Raw genomic sequence first — 15,248 nt, 5'->3', positions numbered from 1 at the left:
TGATATTCTGGCTTATTTTACCCATTTATGGACTAATTCAATGGAAAGGTTCAGTAAAACACAAGTAGTTGCTCTTGACATCTCAAAGGCTTTCAATCGTGTTTGACATAAAGGTCTTCCAAACAAGCTTCCATCTTATGGTTTGCCAACTGTTTTTTGTAATTGGTTATCCAGTTTTCTCTCTGATCGCTCACTGAGGGTGACGGTAGATGGCTCTCTGTCTTCTAACTTCTCCACTAATCCCGGTGTCCCCCAAGGTTCAGTTCTTTCCCCCACTCTTTTCCTCTTGTATATTAATGACCTTCTTCCATTGACTGGAAATCCTATCCATAGTTTAGCCAATGATAGCACATTGCATTCCACTTTCCATTTTGAGAAACCTTGCCCTGCTCAAACAGCTTCAACTCAAAAATCTGCTACCAATTCCTTAAATGCCGATCTTCAGGTAATTCTCCAGTGGGGCAAAGACAACTTAGTTGATTTCAACCCTTCTAAAACTCAGTATTGTCTTATATCTTGCAAAAAGGATTCTTCTGCTCCTATGCTTATCTTTGGTGACACTCCGATTTCTAGGCAAAATGATATATCTCTTTTGGGGATTACCCTGACTTCTAATCTCTCTTGGCACAAGCACATTACAAATATTGCTTCCTCTGCAACTAAAAAACTTGGTTTTCTCTTTCACTCTTTGCATTACTTTTCTTCCAAACAGCTGTTCACTCTGTACAAATTGCAAATCTGCCCTACCATGAATATTGTTCTTACATCTGGGGCGGTGCCCACAAAACCTTTCTCAAGCTTCTTGATTCCGTTCAGAAGAGGGCAGTTAGGTTAATTAATGATTCATCTCTAACACAATCTCTCCACTCACTGTCTCATAGACTTACTGTTTCTGCTGCATGTCTCTTCTACAGATACTTCCATGGGCACTGTTCTTCTGAATTGGCTTCTATAATTCCCGCTCTCTCTTTCAAAGCAGTCCGAACATGTGCAGCCACCAGCCAACATCCATTTACTGTCCAACTTCAAACTCACAGAACCAACTTTTCATCTTCCTCGTTTATTCATTCAACTGCTGTTTTCTGGAACAACCTTCCTTCATACAAATTTCCAGAAAATTACAGTCTACAGAAGTTCAAGTCCAATGTCAACAAATATGTTCTTTCGTCTTCTCAACCTCCAAGCCAAGCAAGGTACTAAGTACTATAGGTTCTAATACCTCTCGTGTTTGGGATTTACATTAAAAAAAAAAAAAAAAAAAATGTAACATATCTTTTTATAAATTGTATGACATTACCTAAATAGGTAATCTGCTCTAAGTTGAATATAAGCTAAGCCTTAGCACCGATGACTCACAACTTGAGCTTCAGTGAGAGCAGAATTGCTCTCAATGCATGCAATGCATATAAATTTTGATTTCATTTCAACTACTGAGTTGAAATCCAAATACCACTACAATTGCTATAGTAACTGTATTGTACGAGGCAAATATGGCCCAGTTCTAGGGGTTAAAACTAATCATAACAGTTATGTTTTTAAATGGTAGTTTTACTTCCATACCCTGCTTAGCTATTAAACAAAATACATTACTGGTTTGCCATACATTTGCTAATAATGGCTAACTGTACATTCGACCTCTCATATCATTAACAGTAATGAGAAAAATATTATGTTGCTAACAAAAACTGACTATATCTAATGCATTCCTTTAGCAGATAAGATGATGATAATGTAATATGCATGTTTTAGAACTACACATCAAATTAAGTTTAAATTACTGAAATTGATCTACAGCTAGATACTAAAGTATACTACATACCTAAAACACTGACTTTTTTTCTCTATATTCTAAGGTTGAAGCACTTCACAGTGAGAGCCTCAGTATTTGCTCTGTTGCACACTCTTTCCTCTGGTCAAATTTTATTCATAAATATTCTATTAACATTTTTTATTTCACTTGCAAACAAATGTCTCTAAATTTCTCTCATATGCCATTCATATAAATATTATATAAAAACAGTGGTTGCAATATGAGCCATGCCTTCCACATTTCTTTAAACCAGATTGACAAGTTATATGGCTAAAAATATTAAAAGGGATACTGAGACTACTGCAAAATTATATACTCTCATATTATATATTTTTTAAAAAAAGTTAAAAGTTTTATAACATAAGTAAAACTTATAATCAAGCAACTCACCCAGTGATTTTGCCACAGCAAGGTCTTGCTGCATGTAAGCTATTGCTCTATCCAGGCTGTTTAAAGCCCAATATGCAGAGCTCAAAGCTGAAAACACTGAACCCCTCAACTTTAAACTGCAGGTACCAATACGAAGAGCAGACTCCAGTACCACAACAGCAGCAGCATGATGACTAGCTGCCAGAAGTTCCTGACCTACTACTGATGTGATTACAAATGGGGATTTATCTAATCGCATGGTCTGAAGCTGACGATAAGTGGGTTCCAATGTAGCTAAAAAACATTGAAAAGAAACAGCAATAAAACAAAAAGGAAGAAAAATATATATCTGTCAAAACTAAACTTATATTAACAAAGTGTCTAAGCAGTGCATTATTAGTAGATATAACACAGTACTAAAGGATGTTTTTTTCTGGCTGGTGAACCCTAAAAATATAAAATCTTTTTGGTATTCAACAATTCATTAACTGTTGGATGGCAACCATTAGTGAAGCTCAGATCATTAAAAGAACTGCAAGGTAAATAAACTAGGGCTACAAATTGTTTGCTATTTGCATGTTTCAACATAAGCATTCTGCTTGCATAATGCTCACACCATTTGAAATTCCGATATAGTGACTTGATATGAATCAAATTTCCCCAGCTGAACATAAGGATAACAAAGTTATAGATGATGAATGCCAGTATATGACTTTTTATAATATAAGCCTAATTTTTTTTTTTCTTTGACACTGATTGAAGATCAGCATTCTCTCAAACTTTTAGTCACAGTTGCCACTATTCCTCGATTTTCATATTTATTTGGAGATTTCCACTTCACTTCTTTCAAGCTTTTATTCTTTAATTCGCATTATTCAATTCACACAAAGAAGATAGTAAGTACCATAAACAAAATATACTTTAACCATAAATTATTTATGGTTGAATTTTTTTATGATGCCAACAGTTTCTGGCCATAACTCTTAGGGCAGAGGACACAAATGAAGAAAAAGAAACATCAATCTGGTGAGGCTGTAAATTATATAGGATACAGGACTGGCTTATGCCCATTACTATAGGATACAGAACTGGCTTATGCATATTACTATAGGATACAGATTAGCTTATGAATGTAACAGACCACGTTAAAAGAGAGATGAAATGAGAAATGCAAATGAAAATATCTGTGGCAAAGGCATGCAAGGGTGAAAAAGCTAAGAAGCCAGGTTATTCAAATTAGTATTAGCCATATTGTGCAAAGAAGCCACAAGCTTTTGCTGCACAGACCAAAAAAAAAAAAAAAGTAGACAAGAAAATACAAATTGTGTTTTCCTCTGCACATTGAATTTGAATGAATTTGAATTTCATCAAACTGTCAACCTCAACTACCTGTGGAGGCAACTTGTTCCAGTAATCGATAACTTGCTGGCTAAAAGAAAAATTTTCCTACAATATAGTCTAAATCTCTTCCACTGTAATTTGAATTTATAGCCCCTAGTTCTAGAATTCTTTATAACAATGAAAATTCTGCATTCGTTAATTTTACTAACCCCTCTCATAGCCTTATAAACCTCAATCAGATCCTCTCTAACATGGGTGTAACAGTTTAATTTTATGATGTCAACTTACAATAGCTTTGATATATTTGTTCTATGTATTTTTTGCATTACTGCTCTCTTGCTAATAGTTGCTAATGCCCATCTTTTAATTTTTCTGTTGCCAGATAGACAGCCATTTGCATGTCATAGTAGAATAAAACTAGTTATATCAAATTTTAATCACATTATTAAAACCAGACAGGTTATCACTAACACCTATTCAAGTTCTGCATTAGAAAAATTTAGAATATGATATATTTTAACCTTGTTATAGATATCTTGAAGTCTTTGCAAAAACTGTTTCAGGAAGATAACCGTTCAGCAATATCTCAAAATTATTGGAAACTTGAATAGCAGGAACAAAGGCAAAAGTAAGTGATATACTGGGTTCTATAGACTGGACACCAGCAAAATTTTGTCAATTTATTTGAAAGCAATACATAGATTAAAAGAATATAATGGTCAATTTATAAATGTGTGAATCATACACTATGGGTAGTGATAACCGAAGAGAAATGTACCAACTCTGTGGTACTACACTCAGGGAAGTGGAAAGTGAAAAAGACCTGGGGGTAATTGTGCAGTCAAATATGAAGTTCACTGAGCAGTGCAGACGGGCTGCCAGGGCAGGTCATGGAGTCTTGTCAATGATGTATAGGAATTTTGCTAGCAGGGACAGAGAGGTTGGTGCTGTTTGGTTTTCAGGAGCATTAGCAACTAATGCCATATTGCTCCAGGGATATGCGGTGGAAATTCCCTAACCTTTCCACATCCTTCGTATTTGGTGGTCACGGGCTTGAACCCCGGTCTAATCAAGAAGCGTATGCTACGCATCGCTGCTCCTGCCCGGACAGGGAGATGATTATCCCGTTACACAAGGCAATGGTCAGGCCACACCTAGAGTACTATGTACAGGTCTGAAGGCCTCATTTTAGGAAGGATGTAGAGTTGCTAGAACGAGTACAAAGAAGGGCAACAAGATTGGTGAGGGGAAGGGGTGCTCTTACCAAGAAAGGCTTAAGTTCTGCAAATTGCAGCACCTAGAGAGTAGGCACCTGCGAGGTAATCTGATTGAGGTGTATAAGGCCTTGAATGGGTTGAGCAAGCTGAATGCTGATGGGATTCTTCCTCTTGCTCAGACTAAGAACCTGAGGGGGGCACAGTTTCAAACTGAGGAAAGATAGTTGTAGAATACATGTGCAGAAATTTGCCTTTAGCCAGTGGGTAATTGATTGGTGGAACAGGCTTTCATCTTTTGTTGTGGAAGCTAATAGCCTAAATAAATTTAAGGCTGAGCAGGACAGGCATTTGAAACGAATGGAGGGGTGAAATAGGAGAATTTTTTTTTTTTGGCTGATGTGGTATAAGCTTGCTTTCTTGCATCGTATGCCTCTACTAATGCTATTGGTAGGACAAATCCTGTTACAGTCAGAAGATGGTATGACAAGCTATTAATCAAAACAACTCAACAGTTTCAAATTTTCTTGAGGGAAAAATACCTAAAAAATGATTATCATTAATGTTAGAATTATATAGCAAAAACTGTTGTCATCAGATGTCTGCTAATATTTAAAATAAAACAAAACCTTGGAAATCTCCTTGTTCCAAATCAAAGTTGTGTGTCATAGACTTATTAAGCATACTTCTGAAACCGCTGAAATGGAATTAAAATGTTCTATTTATGATAATACATATTAGTTTTTCGATACTAAGCATCTAAGCTTTAAGTAAGTTGCATGTTGAGACATTTTTATTTTTCAATGAGAGATATTTTTTTTTAAACACTGATGGAGTCCCAAGGTAGACAAAGAAATTTACAGGTTTACTGCAATTAATTTCTTTAAAGTAGCTGACATATATCAACACTACAATTCAATGGACTATGTATTTTTGGTAGTGTGTAATGGATATAATCAGCAATACAGCATTGCAGTGTCCTTGTATGCTCCCCCAAGGACTGAGCCAGCCCTCTGTTCATAGCAATGTTCAATCTGAACATCAGTACTGCCTCATTATGTATGTACTACACCCTTGCAGGTACATTTCCTCTCACACTGCACCAATACATCTTAAGCACTCCTCCCACTGGACTGATGCAATTTGGAATTTTCTCAGAGAAGTGTCTTGGGAATTATCTAAGTAACTTGTCCCATTATTTGTTATGGAAACTCTCCCACTAGTTCAACCTCAATAATGTCCATTTCCACTTACAATCTGCCAAGTCCCACTTACTTTTCTAACAGAATTCCAATTATCAGTTGATTCAACTATTGCTCATCTCAGTTGTCCTAATTATTCACTGTACAATTCTTCCATTTCAAAGATGGTACTTATACATATGTCCGCTCTAATATTCCCTATCAGAGTCATCTTAGTCATTTGAAATCTCCTCTTTTCGATCTTCTCTGGCTTAAAATCTCTCTACTCCATTCTGTCAAATTCATCTCTTGCCTCTATCGATCTCCCAATTCCACTAATCACTTGGAACTTTGACTCTTTCTTTGAAACTCAATTTTCTCCAGTCCAACTTTCCTGACAGTGATTTTAATGTTCAAAACTCCAGCTGGCTTCACTTTTCTACTTACATGGACCCGACTGATCAAGATGCTAATGCTTCTGCAATTAGTAATGACCTTGCACAAATTGTTCATTTACCTTCCAGAATACTGGCCAATCCTAATCACACAGCCACCACACTTGGTCTTTTTTTCACAAACAACCCTTCCAAGTATATAGCTCAGGTGAGTGAGCCTCTAGGCACTTTAAATCACCACTTAACGATGATCTCTTCTCTAATACAGCCTTTCTCTTGTGCAACACAGTATACAGCTGTGTGGATAGCCTCTAGTGTTGCACCATTGTTGTCGAAGTAATGTGGTATTATTTGCCAATTGAGGTTGTCTGCGACTCTCCACAGGATTCTACTGGGTCTCTGTTTCAGTATCAGACGGGTCTTTGTGGGGTCCATTCCCTCCAATTCTGTTAGAGCCTTATGTTATCAGGCAAGCTTCCCTCCCATGGTCTGCCTTCCAATCTTTGTCTCTGTCTTCTAACTCCCCACTCAGCACAAACAGCTACAACTTCTCGAACATCCACCACCAGTTCCTTAAATGCTCATCTCCAGTAGCTCTCCATTAGGGAAAAAGAAACTTACTTAATTTTGAGCTTTCTAAAACTCAGTCCTTTCTTGTTTTTCACAAAAAAAAAAAAAAAAAAAAAAATTTTCGCTGCTCTCATGCTCATCTTCAGCAACACTCAGATTTCAAGACAGGATCACATACTTTTATTAGAGATAATCTTCATTTCTAACCTCTCTTGGCATACACATATCACAAATATGCTTCTTCTGCAGTGTAAAAACTAGGCTTCGTTCAACTTCAAAATTATTTTAATTCTAAGCAGTTAATATTTGTAAAAATCACACATCTGCATACCATGGAACATGGTATGCAGATGTGTGATTTTTACAAATATTAACCCCAAAAATAATCCCAGTGACCCCAAAAATGAATCTTTCAAACTTTTAGATTATTCAGAAAAAGGTAGTCAGATTAAGTAATGATCTCTTAATACAAATACAATCCATTTCCTATCATATATAAAGCAGTGACATATTTCCTGCTTGATGAATAAAAATAATATTCAAAATTTTTAATGTCACACTTTGTGGAAAAAAGAACTTCTTAGTATTTACAAATAATATGTTCCATCCTATCATTAAGAAAACAAAAACAGATCATTATAAAAAGCAAAAACACTTTCTCCTTCTGTCTTCTTTCTTTCTTTTTTTTTTTTTTTTGGCTAGAAGCAGGCTTTTAAACTACCGTAAAGTGCTTAAAATACATTTAAGACCATTTACTAAATGTAATTGTCTATACTCACAGCAGAATGAAAACTTTGTGTTACCACAAGTTGCCTAGATAAATGGCATTGCCAAAAGCACAATTTGCTATTTATTTAAACAGTACTAAAAAACCAAGGCAACTTGTGGTTACAGATTTCATTTTTCTGTGTGCATTATGACCATTAGATTTAATAACCAGTTTACATCAAGTCAGCAACAAAAAAAAGAAAAGAGGATAAGAAAGTACTTATCTTCATAATTTTAAAAAGGCCAAATAACAATAGCTATTTTTATTAATTTCAAAGTAAGACAACAATCCAACTACTCTCAATTTTTATGAAACAGTATCAAACTGTAAGCATGAGTATAACTTGTTCATGTTATTTTAAGTGCAAAACTGATGATTAAATAATCCATTTATTTAAAAAGTAGTCTCAACTGAAAATGAGGTCTAAGAATTAAGGTTATTACTTTTAAATATGTATAATAACTTAATATAGTAAAAATAAAATAGAAATTTTTACCTCTCAAAGGAGATTTCATAGCTGCTTCTACTAATCCGGCGAGTAACTGAAGACTTTTTGGATCCTGGGCAAGTCCTGATGCAAAAGCTGCCAGAGCATCAGCATGACGGCCTTGACACTGAAGAGCAACACCCTGTCTATAATATGCCTATTAAAGAAAAATTCAATCTTGATACTTATTAGCAGTATTAACTTCACTATTACTGTAACTGAACTATTTAACACTGAAATTAAATTTCAACCCATTATTAAAAACAATTAATATTAACTAGGGCGCTTTGCCCCCTGCTTGCTGCGCTCGCTTCTTTTGATAAAGTAAAATAAAATACAGAAGCTTTCAACACTGTGTGTGTCTCTTCCTCTGCTATGAATACGTTACATATGGAAATCAAGAATGGTACCCCATGGTCATGTTAGACAAACACAGTGCGTGACCACACTTAAACAGAAGCTCGTTTTACTACAGTAAAACAACCTTCTGTTATGTATTTTAGTATTTGTTACGTATTGCCATGTAAGCTGCATCTCTCTTCTCCCATTGGCTGAATAAATATCACTAGAAGGAAAATTATTTTAATGTATAGAAAGATACAAATCATTCCAATAATCTTGTATAGGAAAAAATGGATGGGGGGTTTGATGATGAACAATGACAACCTAGTAATCTCTTACTCTGTAAAAGCATATAAACACACACACATAAAAAATAAAATTCAGCAATTGGTTTTCTGCTCTTTGCCAGCCCTTAAATCCAAACACATACAGGAGACTCTCGATTTTCCGGGATAGATGGTAAAAAACAAATCCCGGATAATCGATTTCCCGGTTAATCCAAAAATACAAAAGTCCCCGACATATGTAAGAGATACATTCCAGGACTTCTTACTTCGTCGAGTTTTACGTAACTCGGGAACGACTAATAACACATTGCAACTATATTATTATTGACAAATCTGAATTCCGCGTGATACTTGTTAATGTTTGGCCATTTTCATACATCCTTATTAGTTTAATTTTCTGATCCAAATCGATGGCTTTCCTTTTGTTGGTAGATTTATTAGTAGTGTTGTCACTTATTCTCTTAGTCGGCACCATGATAACGGTCAAAACGGAATTTTCTGAAAAGAACTTCACAGGGTTAAGGGGGGAAACACTATCACCTCGTGCGAACTCACATTTTACTAAAGCACATTTCTGGAAGTCACTGCATTTAAGCTTTCCGGGTTACTGGGCTTTTCTGTTCTTGCATCTAATTATAAACAGGTAGTAAACTCGATCTTATTGCATTTGCGATAATACCGATAGCTGGAATTATGTGGGTTTTTATGTCATTATGGTGAAATGTGTCCCCTTCAGTGAAATATTCAGTCATATAAAAAAAAAAAAAAAAACCATAAATAAATTGTAAGAACCTTCTCTTCTTTCCTATTTTTTTGCTTGTTATTCAGTGTCTCACTTGTGCAATTTCTGCATGCTGTGATCGTCGTTATTGATTGCTTATTTTATTTATTTATTATTTTTGTTTTAAATTTTACAATCCTAAAAAAAAAAAAAATTTTGAGCAAAAAAACATTTACGTAAATCCGTAGTTGAGTAAGTCGGGGACTTAGTGTATCGAAAAATGTTCAGCAACCAAGTAAAAATTATGGCGATAGATAAAAAAACTCACCATGTCCCTTTATTTTTTGCGATGTCGATTTTAATTCTAATAGCTTTCCTATATTTTTTACAATGTTGAGTATGATTTGGTCACCAACATTATAGTGGTTCTTTAGAGATTTAACAGATGCACTGTTTTCAAACTTTTGAATAATTTCAAGTTTTTGTCTGAAAACACAACTCCTTTGCGTTTAGCCATAATTTTTGCGATTTCTAAAAAAAAAATAAATAAATAAATAAATTTACTATAAAAAAAAAACTCTGACATCCCTGACAAAAATAATGAAACAAAATTTGTCCTTTTGCGCTGCAACGAAACATAACAATCGACGCAATGCACTAAAACAAACTAAACATTTGGTCTCTCGTTTTTTTTTTTTTTTTTTTTTTTTTTTTTCTTTTTTTTGAGCGGCGGATGAGAAGACAGTGGGGATTGCAAGATAATAGGTACACTAATCTCCCAATGACGACTTATAACGCCGCTTATTTACGACTTGCAAAATATCTGTTATACCTATTCTAGTTATTACTTGAATTTATGACTTCTGGTAATTTTTTTTTTTTTTTTTTTAATTTATAGTCTTTAAGTGTCCCGGTTAATCGAGAGTCTGCTGTATTAGTAATCTTAAGAAAAGATATACTATCCTGCATTGAGAAAGCATAATAACTTGAAATTTAAAATTAACATAACATAAATAGTAAAGAAATATAAAAAACTAAGAAATACAATTACTTAACAAGAATAGGAAAACAGGAATAGGAAGCTTAATGGGAAATTTTCATAATAATAAAAAAATAAAAATATTTAATAAGAATAACAAAAAATAATAAATACAAGTATCTTAGTTTTATATTTCTCAACTATTTATGCTATTATGTTAATTTAATTAAAGTTCATGTTATTAGACTTACTCAATGCAGTCTTTTCCTAAGATTAACTGCTCCTGAATTTTACATCACATGTCCTTCAAATCCTTCATACTGAATATAACAGTAATCTTCACAAAATGACCTTAATTAATTCTGTTGAGGTGCCATTTTAATTATGTATTCATTTAAAAACTTTATTACAAATTGTTAAATTTAATAAATTTCATTCATCTAATTTACTTGTTTGGCAATGATTTATTTAAAATGTCTTGACTGATTACTGCAGAATATGGTGAAACATCATTCTACAAATTACAACTTTATCCACTGTGCCAATGAACTGTTATCCAAAATTAAGATTGAAAATGTCTTCATCATTGACAAAAATATTTCACCTGTCACATCCAAAAAAAAAAAAAAAAAAAAACAGATCAATTACGTGATTCCCTGAGTTCTATATATACCATAATCTAATTGATCACTCTGCACATAAGCTGCCTACATTTTCAGTGAAAGAGTGATGTTCTACCATGATAGTAATGCCAGTAGGCATATTATATGCAGTTTGGACAACAAAACCTACATTCTCTCACTGAAAATGATTCAACAAAGCTATTGTTAGAACCTAAATACTAAATTAATGAAAATGGATGAAAAACAATAAGAATGTAGATACTATTTAATCATTAGAACTTTAAATCTATAACTGGTGATAACATGCATAATATGATTAAGATAAAATATACACTTCTGCATTGTGCTGGTTAGTCAGACTGAGTTAAGGAAATTGATCAGGTTCACACATTATGAAAGCAATTCCAAAAGTAATGCACACTATGCTTGCATGGCTGATTTAGTAGTGGCCATGAGTAAGGATCTAGTGTTAGCTGTAGTTCAATTCTTGCTGAAGGAGGTACAAATTTTGTGTATCTATGATAACCCATATTAACGTCACAAATTTTTAAAGTAGATAAGTATGACAAGTCAGATTGCATAACATGCAAAGACCACACTCACATATAAAAATTGAAACATATGGCAAAAATCTGACTGAAATTCATTATCAGATTCAAGAAGATGATTACGTTAACAGATCAAAGGAAAATCTAGATAAATCAAAATAATGCAAAATCTAGATAGCACAACATTTTTCAGAAGGAGTTGGATGCATTTTAGTATAAATATTGGTATCAGTAGTGGCCAATGATGCAAGAAAGCAAGCTTATACAGCATCAGCCAAAAAAATTTAAAAAATTCCATTTCACTTATCAATCCCCTATAATAGTTTGTCTAGTTCTTCCTTGAATTTATTCAAACTATCCACTTCCACAACAGATGGAAACTTGTTTCAGCAATCAACTACCTGTTGGCTGAAGGCAAACTTCCACACATCTATTCTGTAACCATCCTTCCTTGATTTGAATTTACATTCCTTCATGTGCACAGTCAGAGCAAGAGGAAGAATCCCATCAGCATTGTTTGCTCAAGCCATTCAAAGCCTTAAACACCTCAATTAGATCCCTCACAGGTGCTAGTCTCCAGACACTGCAAACTGCAGAACTGAAGCCTTTCTTGGAAAAAGCACCCCTTTGTTCCCAGCAGCTCTACATCCTTCCTAAAACGAAGTCTCTATATGTGTACATAGTACTCAAGGTGAGGCCTGACCATTGCCTTATACAAGGATATAATCACCTCCTTATCCCTACTAGCAAAATTCCTATATGAGCTGTCCTGGCAACCTGTCTGCACTGCTCAGAGAACTTCATATCAAAGTGCACAATTATCCCATGTCCTTTTCATTTTCCACTACCCTGAATGTAGTACCACACAGTTGGTGTATCTTAATCTGGATTACTGCTATGCAGTACATTGTATCTGTCAATGTTAAACTTCAGTTGCCATTTCTCAGCCATCTGCCCAATTTTTCTAGATCTTGTTGCAGCAGGATCTGTTCATTAATGTCATTAACTACCCTGCCAACCTTTGTATTATTTGCAAACTTAGATATTAAGCCTAATATACCCTTGTCAATATCATTAAATAAATGTTGAAAACAACAATGGAACCAGCACTAAACCCTAGGGAATTCCACTAATGACATTAGTCCACAAAGAGCAGTGTCCATTGATAACCATTCTCCGTCTTCTCCCACTCAACAAGCCCTTTATTCATAGCAGTAACCTTCCCTTAATGCCACACTGCTCCAATTTGTACAGCAGTCTTATGTGAACAGTATCAAAAGCCTTTCTAAATCCAAGTATATGATATCAAAATTTTTTTGCCTCAAGTTCCTTTGTTATTGCATCATAGTATCCAATCAGATTAGTCAGACGAGACCGCCCCAAATCTGTGCTGGGACTGAAGTATAACTGCACCTGTCTAGATCAGTAGTGGGCCTACCTTTGGCCCATGGGCCAACTCAGGCCTGTGAACGTGCGTAATCAGGCCTGCGGTTGTTTTCGAAATATCTATAATAAAAGGCCTGCTGAACAATTTATATCAAGTAATTATGTTTATTGTAATTTTTATTATATTTGCTGTTATTAAATTATTTTTACATTTTGATTGCATGATGTCTAATGAATCATCTGAATTTGTGCCATATATCACAAGTCGAGTAAGCAGCAGTATTGCCAAACGGTAAGCAAGCATAGCTTCGGGCAACTGGTAAGCAGGCACAGACTTGCACGCAGTCAGTAGTGGTTTCTCGAACTCTCAACTCTACAGAATGTGACTGCAGTGCAAGTGTACTGTGCACTTCAACGGAAAATGTCAGTGAATAATTGACGGATAAAAGTAAATAATTTGGAGAGAATTTACCATTTTGTTATTATGAAGGTATATATCTTGAATTCGTATTTCGTTTTTCTTATTAATAAAATTAATTATATGTATGAGTATCTATATGTATTAAGATTTTATAAATATTTCAATGAATAACATAAAACAGTTTATGACAATTTTTCATTATATACCATTTTAATAATCCTAAAAAGCGTGAAAAGCTAAAAAAAATTGGCCTGCATGTACCTCACAGACATTTTATTTTGCCCGCCATTTAAAAATGGTTGCCCATCCCTGGTCTAGATGGTCCTGCATTACTTCTTTAACAAGTGACTCCATTATTTTCCCTGGAACAGAAATTAAGCTAACAGATCTGTAATTATTCATGCCACTCTTTGACCCCCTTTTGTGCATCAGGGATATATTCACACATCTCCAATCCAAGGAACTTCCCCTGAATCTAATGATTCTCTCATAATTTTGGCTAAGGATTTCTTTACCTCCTTTGCTGCCTCCCTTAATATAACTGGATAGATCCCATCCACCCTGTATGTCATTTTTGTTTAACTGCAACAATTGCTCTTAAGAAGACCAATACAACTGACAACACCTTGGCTATCACTTATCAGAATTTTGGGAAAATAAAAAAATGGCAACAGAAGAAATTGCTGTTGTAACCCATACATCCAAAAGAAACATTTATCTATTACTAAAGGAGTACTGTGTAAGCAAAAGATTTCTGCTAGATGGGATCCTTCAACATTTTTTTTTTTTTTATGTAAACACCAAACGCGAGGAGGTATTAGAACCTATAGTACTTAGTAACGTGCTTGGGTTGGAGGCTGAGAAGATGAAAGAAGATATTTGTTAACGTTGGACTTGAACTTCTGTAGACTAATTTTTAGGAAATACATATGAAGGAAGGTTGTTCCAGAAAACGGCAGTTGAATGAATAAACGAGGAAGATGAAAAGTTGGTTCTGTGAGTTTGAAGTTGGACAGTAAATGGATGTTAGCTGGTGGCTGCACATGTTTGGAATGTTTTGAAAGAGAGCAGGAATTATAGAAGCAAATTCAGAAGAACAGTGCCCGTGGAAATACCTGTAGAAGAGGCATGCAGCAGAAACAGTACAGTACATCTATGAGACAGCGAGTGGAGAGAGACTGTTAGAGATGAATCATTGGCAAAGGTAAAGAAAGCCAACACGAGAACGATGAGAAATGTCGGATAACTTACGCGGAAAATTAGTTTCCCGATATGGCACTCTAGCGCTGCTCGCTTGGTAAACAGACAGTAAGTGTTATCGGTCTGGAGCAAAGTCAAGAACGATATACTGATTGACAGGTAGGCATGGCAAACGATGTGCTGACTGGGGCGCGAACACAACACCCGATAACATCGGTTTAGTATCACTCGGAAGCACTAATGGTAACTGGCCCTAATCTCACATGCCCTAATTAATGCTTTCCATAATGGTTAAAAAAGGTCAGGTTACCTCCACTTGAATCCCTCCCGAAGTGGAGGGGGTAACCTAACCTTTTTTCTTTAGAATCATGGGTGGACTAGCGCATAAATTGTTTATTAACAAAATATTAATTTTTTTATTATTGTACTTTTATTTTTAAAGTTACTCGTGCAGATACACACGTATCATAACGTCAATCAACGCTTCAATAGCTATTCACTATATATAAAGAATCTTTCTTTTCCTATTATTTCCTAACATTTAAGTTTAGGTCACGAAATATTAGGACACCTATTCTATTATTTCCTAACCTACGATTTAAGGT

The 15,248-nt window shown here is 34.8% G+C and overlaps 1 protein-coding gene across 1 annotated transcript in view; it reads right to left on the bottom strand.

Annotated features, from left to right (window-relative positions):
* LOC150080557 (tetratricopeptide repeat protein 28) overlaps positions 1-15,248 on the bottom strand; it is a 305,395-nt gene that overhangs the window by 191,468 nt on the left and 98,679 nt on the right. Inside the window, exons 4-5 of the mRNA XM_090380734.1 lie at positions 8,146-8,293; positions 2,201-2,473 (exon numbers count right to left, since the gene is read on the bottom strand). Coding sequence (XP_090236860.1) covers positions 2,201-2,473; positions 8,146-8,293 — 421 coding nt within the window. The remainder of the gene's footprint in view (positions 1-2,200; positions 2,474-8,145; positions 8,294-15,248) is intronic.

The sequence above is a fragment of the Mastigoproctus giganteus genome, chromosome 9 (genome assembly GCF_048544385.1).
Source record: "Mastigoproctus giganteus isolate SK-2022 chromosome 9, ASM4854438v1, whole genome shotgun sequence".
Classification (NCBI taxonomy): Eukaryota; Metazoa; Arthropoda; class Arachnida; order Uropygi; family Thelyphonidae; genus Mastigoproctus; species Mastigoproctus giganteus.
This window is presented reverse-complemented; position numbering and strand designations above follow the sequence as displayed.